At 47.2% G+C, this 9,822-nt stretch overlaps 1 protein-coding gene across 1 annotated transcript in view; it reads left to right on the top strand.

Moving 5' to 3' along the window:
* Nucleotides 1-320: 320 nt before the first annotated feature.
* LOC105905307 (multivesicular body subunit 12B-like) overlaps nt 321-9,822 on the top strand; it is a 54,075-nt gene continuing 44,573 nt past the window's right edge. The window contains exons 1-2 of the mRNA XM_031570901.2: nt 321-700; nt 3,721-3,851. Of these exons, the coding sequence (XP_031426761.1) occupies nt 3,741-3,851 (111 nt within the window). The 5' untranslated portion in view covers nt 321-700; nt 3,721-3,740. The remainder of the gene's footprint in view (nt 701-3,720; nt 3,852-9,822) is intronic.

A 9,822-nucleotide genomic window follows, 5' to 3' on the forward strand; every position in this document is an offset into this window, starting at 1 on the left:
AGCCCCTCCCATCCCAATGTGTCCTGGCTCAGAGTATGACAATGGGCGGTGTCCTGGAGGACTCGTGTCCAAGGTTAATGTTTCAGTCTCACATGTCAAATCTCTTTTCTTTGCTGGATAATGTGTAACATGAAGCTGAGGGACACTCCACAGTGTAAATCAGTGCCTAAAATGGCCCATTTTAGCCGTGCTGGACATGCAGCCAGAGAGACCTTCACATACGCTGCGGCTGCCAGCAGCATTACTGCGTATTTCACGGAGATGATTAATAGGCAGGCATTTCAGTTTCCCCACTAGAGGAAGGCCATAGTACAATAGAAGCTTTCAAACACCTTACAAGGACAACCGAAAGGGATGTGTGATATGTGATAACAGGAGAACAGATGGGTAGATTTCATCATTATCCTTATAATCATCATCGTCGTCATCATCATAATCAGTATCATCATCACCACCATCATCAACACCAGAAGCAGCGGTAACACGCAGCCAACCTGCCGCGAGCGCGCCATTAGAGAACAGGTGTTCCGTGCATATCGCCCAGCTTAAAATGAGGTCATTGTTCGGGCGGGACGTTAATCATTTCCAACGCTCATGATATCTGCCAATAATTCCGGAAGAAGTTTAAGTCGCCGTTTAAAGAGATAGAGGGAGAAAAGAAAAACGGAACAAAGCATTTCGTTGAAGTTAACTCCACCCGGTAAGGCTTCACTAAGGGAAAAAATACTGTTGCCTTCTGCTAAGCTCTTATGTTTCCATATTCTTCTGTAAATGTCACTCTTCCTTTAATGATACAGCCTCCCTGTTATTGTTAACAATGAGTTAGCATTCTGGCACTTCTTTAAGTGCTTCACTCGACGCGACAGCCTAAATTCTAACTTTTAAAATGTTCGTCTCGGCCAGCTCGGTGTTCCTTGTGTTGCTGCAGTCTCAATAACGGCAAATTCACGTCATCCATTTTAACTAATTGTTTTTCTATTACAGCCACGCTTCTAATGTCAGTTTACATGAATATTGACGTTCACTGTGTTTGTTTATGATTTACTTTGCCTACAAGGAGCCTGTGATCCATTCGTCAAGACATTTGAATTTAGGCCTGATCAGTTTGAACTATATTTCAGACCGCGCTATAACGCGCTTTAAGGCATTAGACTAGTTATGACTCTGCTCTGAACATTTATGAAGCAGACCAGTGGCCCTAGACTCTGTTAAGCTGCCTATCCGCGCTGGGGATGATGCACCTGCGAGTATTCATAACTGACCTGTCCACTGACGCCCGTTGAGGCTGTATGCCATCCCCAAATATGTGGCAAGGATGGGAGATATAGGAGGTTATTCTTCTATGCGCTAGTTATTTATGTAGGCTACTGTACCACTCTCTGTATGTTAGGGCCACAGATTAATCGTATAAAGTCAGCTGCTACCCTTTTGGCAGGTATCTATTGTCTGTGGCTGGCGTTCTCATTGCTTTGAAAACATTTTAGTATCACGCTCTAAACACACACACACACACACACACACACACACACAGTTTGATCTATAATGTCCCTAAATCAAGATGAGTGTGTCTTACCCCCTCCCCCCTTAATGCACACACACACACACACACACACACACACACACACACACACACACACACACACACACACACACACACACACACACACACACAGTTTGCTCTTTAATGTCACTCCACTAAGATGAGTGTGTGTCATTAGCGACTGCGGCGTGTCTCTCAGTCTGCCTGACTGGGCCGCTATTTTCCAATTAAAGTCAGTTTGCTCCCAACAACGCGTGGCAGTTTGGGAAAAGCCGGATTGATTAGGGCGCAAATTAACACAAGAAAGAAATCATTCTCCCTCTCTAAGCTAATTTGCTGCCCAGAGTCCCACTAATAAGTTCCTCCAATGAACTTTTTCAGGCAGAAGAACTACATACCCAGTAAATCCTCCAAGATTCAATAAATGTAATTACAATAAATTCAGTAAACATTTAGATTGAATGCAATTACTGCGTCGCTAACTCCGGTAGGTTTCTTTAAGCGTAATTTAATCAAATGGTAAACGAGAAACCCCAAAGACGCCACCCGTCCGACCAGCCGCCATTAGCCCAACGCTTATTGGAACAGAAATAGACAACAATTGATCTAGATTTCCTTGAAAATATGGTAGTGCCTGTGTGCAGTTCTTGGGTGACTTCACTGGATGGCCCCTAATTGCCTGCCGCGTCTGACTCCTCTGTCATTAGCGAGAAGACTCATCGGCTTCCATCTTTCTTCTGCTCCATAAATGGCCATATTGCGTGCGCGAGTGCGCCACAGGGAATGCTAATTGTAGTGGACTGGGCAGAGTGATTCTGCTCACTGCATGAAACTGTGATTCACCGGAGGATGAGGCACTACCCAGTTCACAGTGATGTATCACCCTTCTCCGGCCAGTTGGCATGGCTTGGCCTGGTGTTTTAATCCTCCGCTCATAAGCGGGCATGCTGAGCGGTGCCCTCGCCTTGGCTATGATGCCATGCATGGCCTGGATTGGCCTGGCATGATGTTTTTAAATCCTCCTGTGATCAGCCGACATGCTGACCTCTGATGATGTTTTTAATTCTCCTGGGATCAGCTGACATGCTGACCTCCGACCCCCTCCTTGGCTAGGGTGTCACGTGCCCTGTGCCAGTCTGTGGGGGGTGGGGGGAGCGAGTGCTGCGCTGCGCGGTAGCATCTGAGCCTGGCATCCCGAGAGTGGAGCAGCGTGGCGCTCCTTAAAGCAGCATCTCGGTCCAAGCAGGCCATCTAACCTGGGCCCATCCATATGTCTGGGCTCATTAAGAGCAGAGGTTTGCCGTAATTAATTATTGGGCTAATTGGAGCCTGGCCAGTGCTATTGTGTGTGTCTGTCTGCGCAGCTTATTTGGGGTATAAATGATCCTGGCGGCGGGACTGTAGTGGGAGCGGCACTCTCACACTCTTCCCCATTAGCGGAGTCAGGACGCCATCACTCATCAGCCACAGCGCCAGCAGAACCCCGCACACCCAGGCGTCCGTCATCATGACAGAGCACCCTACTCACCCACCCACCCCACCACCCCCCCCACACACACACACACACACAAACACATTCATGACACCCCCATCTCACCCGAATCTCTCCAGGGCCTTTACATGACAGAACCCCCCCCCCCCCACACACACACACAACACACACATACACACACACACACATACACACATGCATTACACCACCAGAATATCTCCAGGGAATTTATAGGAACCCCACCCCCACCCACCCACACACACACACAAACACATGCATGTTACCCCAATCTCTCCAGGGCCTTTACATGACAACCCACACACACGCACACACACACATGCATGACAACCCCATCACCCAAATTTAACCGCAGACTTTACAGCTGGGTGGTCAGGGTCAAGACCACCCCCTCCTTCTACTACTACTAATACACACACACACACACACACACACACACACACACACATTGCACCCCGTCACCCACAGTGTACTATAGTCAATTGTGTCTTGATTAAGATCACCCCCTACCACTTACACACACACACATACACACACATACACACACACACACTGCTCTTCTGCCACTCAGATTCCACCAGCATCCTTACAGCAGGGGGGTCCAGGTCAAGAGCCCTCCCACCGTTAAAAAACAACATTTAATGACTGTGTGTTCTGTTTTTGTCTGCAGAGTTTTCCCTCCTCAACACTATGCCTGAGGTGCAGGAAGCGTCCCGAGCGCAGTCCCCCGTGACCTCTGACCCCATCACTGCAGTTGGGGTGGTTGCGTCCAAAAACGGGGCACCTGCTGATTTCTATGTGGTGAGTAACCCTGCTCTTTGCTATATGATTGAGCTGAGCAGAAACTAATGCTCACGGGGCCCTGATGTCGTTGACAATGAGCAACAAGCAGGGCAACGAGCAAAAAACAAGCTAACTAAAGCTAACGTAATGTGTGTGGGAGCATTCGGCTAAAGCTATCATAAGGCGTGTGGAAGCATTGCGCTAAAGCAATCGTGAAGCGTGTGGGAGCATGAACTAAAGCTATCGAGAAGCGGGTGGGAGCATGAACTAAAGCTATCGAGAAGCGGGTGGGAGCAGTGCGCTGACCCACTCATTTTTGCACTTAGGATCCTGCTCGTGGTATTAAATTAATAAAATTATATCGCCGTTTACCGTGTTATTTAATTAGCTTTAGTTCACGCGCGGTGGGCTTTGCTCATTGCCAGTTGCCCATCAGTGAAAATTATTGATTTATGTGCTTTTTTGCATTGCAGAGGAGACACTGTCAGCAGTGCTCTTTCACAGTGTGTGTGTGTGTTTAAGGATTCTCTTTGGAAAACAAGAAGAAGAGAGTTGAAGAGGAAGCAGGTTCACTTTTTGCGCTTTGTTGAGCCACTTGACATCTCCGTCAATATTTTTTAGATTTGTCTGCTTCATTAACAGCACAATAACACACACGCACATCACAGGGAGCTGTGACAGTTTGTTTTTCTAGCAATTAACAGTGTGAACGCATAATAACTGTCCCTTTGACTGGGCTGTCACTCAATTTGGTGTTGAAGCGGTTTGGACCAAAGACAGGTGAAGGAAATTATCACTTTTACAAGCCTTGTGAAGAGCAGGGGGGAAGAGAGAGGAGTGTGAAAGCTGTGATCGAGGATGTTGCCAGGCAAGCAGGAAGTCTTTGGCACAGAGGGAGAGAAAGAGGCCATAACATATTCATGAAGTTTACTTTGATGATGATCTCTCTTGCCCCGATCTGCCCGGCTCCATGCTGGCTGCCCCGCAGTCTTCCCTCGGGGTACTTGGGCTTAACAACCCTCCGTGGACTGTGGCCCCCGTGTTTGTTTTTTGGGTGGTAGGGCATGGTGCTCGGAATGCCGTGTTTGTTTTGGGGTGGTGGGGCACGGCGCAGGGGATGCCATGTTTGTTTGTCGTCGACTCAGGGCCAAGCGGAGGGCTTGCCAGCATTCTGACTCCTCAGCAAGTTTGAACAATCTGGAGCACAGAGCGCAGAAACTAGGACAGGACTATTAATGGCCCCCGGGAGCTCTCAGTGTGTGTTTGTGTGTGTGTGTGTGTGTGTGTGTGTGTGTGTGCATGTATTTGTGTGTGTGTGTGTGTGTGTATGTGTGTGCGTGTATTTGTGTGTGTGTGAGTGTGTGTGTGTGTGTGTGTGTGTGTGTGTGTGCCTGTGTGTGTTGTGTGTGTGTGTGTGCCTGGTGTGTGTGTGTGTGTGCCTGTGTTGTGTGTGTGTGTGCCTGTGTTGCCGAGACAGAGAGAAAGAGAGAGAGAGGAAGAGAATGCATGAGAAAAACAACAGGAGGAGGAAGAGACAGAGATATGTTTTGTGAATTTAACTAAGTAGAAGGCAAACAAAGGAATGCACAGCTCAGGGGCAGCATGTTCTCTTTCTCTCATCTCCTCTCTTCCTCTCTCTCCTTCCCTCCTCTTCCTGTCCTCTCCTCTCCTCTCCTCTTCTGTCTCTCTTCCTCCTGCCTCCGTCTCTCTTCCTGCCCTGCCCTACCCGCTGCTGTAGTCTCTGGTGGAGGATGGTGGAGTTGGCACTGCGCTGAGGTGGTGCCCACTGGCATCCTGACTCTGGGCACCAACACATGGCACTGCCTGTGCTGCAGACAGCCCTTCCGCCTGCTATACACACACACACACACACACACACACACCACACACACACACACACACACACACTCTGGAGTCTGCTACTATCACACAAACATACCCTCTAAAGATGCCTGAGTTTCAAATACATCTGCATAACTTAACTGTATTGCCTCTCTCTCTCTCTCTCTCTTTCTCTCTCTCTCTCTCTCGCTCTCTCTCGCTCTCTCTCTCTCTCTCTCTCTTCCTCTCTCCCCCGATAGACAGAGTAGATCTAAAAGGAATGCCGAAGAGATTAGTGGAGAGTCCAGGTAGAACAGTATGTTCAAATTTGAACAAGTTTGTGATGTCAGTGATAAAAGCGTGTAAGACTGTTGGTTACAATGTTTTGCCTAAACAACAGAGTTTCTGTCTTTAAAAGAGTTTAACCGCATTTAGGGAAAAAGAAAAAGGCTCGTTCACAGAGATCCGGAAAGGTGTCGACAGTGGGCAATCAGCTTAATCTGAAGCAGGTTCATCACAGTGAGAGATATCGGTGGGCCTATGTCATTCTTTTTTAGTTTGGAGAAGAAAATTGGGCAGGATGAAAAAAAAATGCTCAGTCTTAAAACTCCTGATGGAGGGAGAAACTTCTGACCCTTCTGAGATGCGTGAGAGGTGGGCAGTGATTTGTACACAGACTTGTATGCTGCTGAGGGAGCAGATCCACAGAGTATGGAGGACATCCTGCAACATCTCCCACAGATCAGCCCACAACAGAGGCACATGCTATCTGCTTTAACTCTTCAAGAAGTGACTCTATCTGTACAACAGCTGTCTACTGGCCGAGCTCCTGGCATAGATGTCCTCCCCGTAGATTTTTATACGGAAATTTGGGGTTTCATTAGGAAGGGCTTTTCTGAGTGAGAACGGAGTTGGGTCTCTTTTTCTCACAGCTGTCGGCGAGCAGTTCTAACAGTCTTGCCAAAGAAGGGTTGATTTATGTCTACTTGCCAACTGGAGACCTGTGGCCCTGTTATGCACTGAATATAAGACTTTATTAAAGATAGATCTATCAAAGATGAGTGACTTATTAGACCTTGCTCAGGTTTATGGTCTTAACCTTATGAGTCAGTGTACTACGGGCTTGGACTGTTTGAACTCCCAGAGGAAGAGACATGATACCCAGTGTGTGGGTGAGGGAGGAGCCACTGTTTTATGATCCAGCTTTACCAGTTACAGTCCCCCTCTTTAGAAATAGCTGTGTTCATCAGGTTCATCAGCAGGTATCACAAAGCTGCAGTGTCTAGTGGTGGCGGGTTCTTGGAGCTCTGCGGAGGAAGTAGTGAGCCTCCTGGAATTGATTCAGTCCGCATTATCTGCAGACTGATTACAAACATCTAAAATTGGTGTGAGACTACAGGAGACATTTTCCTGGAATGTGTTTATTTTCACACACACACACACACACACACACACACACATATACACACACACACACATACACACACACACACACACACACACAAAGAAGCACAAAAGAAACGCACACAAACACTTAAACTTAAGTCATATTTATTGGATATTTTCACCAGTGATGGGACTCAGGTGTGAAATAGTCCCTTGCAGTGTGTGTCCAAAACAGCATTACACACTCCAAACACACTCCAAACACTTGTGACGTGTGTCCAAAACAGCGTCACACACTCCAAACACTCGTGATGAGAATGAAAAGGACAGGAAGTGAGATGGAACACCAGAACTTTTTGTTCCTCTCTTCTCTTCTCCTCCCCTCACGCCCTGTCAGGCCTCTCCTTCTGTGCTCTCCTCCTGTTTCCACTTGTATCCCCCATCCCCCCCCCCCTCTCTCTCTCCCCTTTGTCCACTCTTCTCCCCCTCCTCCTCACAACCTTGTCTCATCTCTCTCTCTCTCCTCTCTCTTCCCCCTCTCTCTCTCTCTCTCTCTCTCTCCTCTCTCTCCCCCCTCTCTCTCTCTCTCTCTCTCTCTCCTCTCTCTTCCCCCCTCTCTCTCTCTCTCTCTCTCTCTCTCTCTCTCCTCTCTCTTCCCCACTGTCTACCTTTCCCCCTCTCTTTCTCCCAGTCTCCCTCTCCCCCTGGTATTTGGCGTTTGGCATGCTTGGCACGTGGTGGTGAGCTGACGCCTGAGGTGTCTGCCTGGCGTGTGTGTGTGTGTGTGTGTGTGTGTGTGCCCTCGATGCTCTCCTGCTTGACTTTGGCTCCTCACCGCCCTCCCTTTGTTTACACTGACAGGATGCGCTGGCTACTGACCTGGAAAAACTGGCTCAGACGGCCTGTCTTGTAAGGAGAGAGGTGTGTGTTTGTGTGTGTGTGTGTGCGTGTGTGTGTGTGTGTGTGTGTGTGATGTATAGACTCCTCCTGGGACCCATCAGTGAGCTCGAGACCGCTGGAGAAGCCTGGACGACCCCCAACTCTCTCTCCTCTGTCTCTCTTTCCTCCCCCTGTCGGCTCTCCTCTCCTGTCTGTCTATCTGTCTTCCTCTCCTCCTCCCTCTCTCTGCATCCCCCCATCCTCTCCCAGTCCCACTCCTTTCCACTCAGCGTCCCTGCCTATCTCGCTCATCTCACCTGCCTCTCGTGCGGCTCTCCTCTCTCGCTCCTCTCCTCCTCCTCTCTCCATCGCCCTGCTTGCCTTGTTTTGCTTCTCTAATCATTGGGGTTGTTTATCAGCAGTGTCAGTGATGTGCCGGGTGCTTATGGCAGAGCAGGAGCAGGAGGAAGGGGAGGAGGAGGAGGAGGAAGGGGAGGAGGAGGAAGGGGAGATATTTCTCCTGGTAGTCACTTGTCTCTGAGGCTTCCTCAGCTCACACGCACACACACACACGCACACACACACTCGCACACACACCTTTACACTTGCCAAGGTTATTAACCTGTCATGACAACCCTCTGAAGAATAATGTTTGTGTGGGGTCTGATGACGCATACTGCCTGACTAGCGAGTAAGACTTATTGATCATTTGCACTACTTTGAACAGTTCGGGGCTACGATCATTTGCACCAGTTTGATCTTTTGCACTATGTTGATCATTTGCAGTAGTTTGAGCAGTGCGTGGCTACGATCATTTGCACTGGTTTGGTCATTTGCACTAGTTTGAGCAGTTCAGGGACACTCAGACTCTTCTAGTCGGCATACTCAGAGGTTCCTCGCTTACTGTCATAGTTGCCATGATATATTCATGATAGATGGATAGTTGTGTTGCTTTTAGAGCTCACTGGAGTGAGCGCGTTCTGAAATTGTGATATTCTTTTTTATCTTGTGCTTTACATTCTCATGTAAAATGTTGGATTTACACAGATTATTTATTATTATTTATTATTATTATTATTATTTTTCAACAGGAGAGTCCCTTAAAAGTGCAGTCCGTGATTGTAATCCTATCCGCTTGTGGTCAAATGAATTGAAATTGCTCCTCAGTGTTTGCAATCTCCAACTATATGTGGACATTTCTATTTATACAACAGTTAGGTCAACAGTTGAACGATTGATCTATTTGTGATTGGACAAGTGTACCATGAGTGTACCCCACTTGGACTCTAGTAATCACTCTGCGTTTGATACTTTGATATCGCATGTGATACTTTGATATCGCATGTGATACTTTGATATCGCATGTGATACTTTGATATCGTGTGTGATACTTTGATATTGCTATGATACTTGATATTGCTATGATACTTTGATATCGCATTTGACACTTTAATATATCGTGTGATACTTTGATATCACGTGTGGATACTTTGATATCTGCTTTTGATACTTTGATATCTGTGTTTGATACTTTGATATCTAATTTGATATAATTTAACCATTGAATTGTGCGATTTAAGCATTCCAACTCTTCAAAGAGAGAAAGCATAATGGCAGGCAGTGATTTTTTTTAACGTTACATTTGACAGTTCTTGAGTGAGAAAGGGAGCAAATGAGGTAGGGGGGGAAATGCACAAATGAACATGTAACACGTGAGTGTAGAGATAAATTGATTTTAGAGTACAGATAAAATGAAAGCCTCTCTGACACAACTTGGCTGCCAGAGTGACAATATCCGTCGCTTGGCAACGCTTCAGTGCTAAACACTCCGGCTGGAACTATTTTTTGGAGCGTAGAATGAATAATCAAAATTGAAAAATCAACTCAACAACTCACAATCTAG

This window comes from Clupea harengus, chromosome 7 (assembly GCF_900700415.2).
Source record: "Clupea harengus chromosome 7, Ch_v2.0.2, whole genome shotgun sequence".
Classification (NCBI taxonomy): domain Eukaryota; kingdom Metazoa; phylum Chordata; class Actinopteri; order Clupeiformes; family Clupeidae; genus Clupea; species Clupea harengus.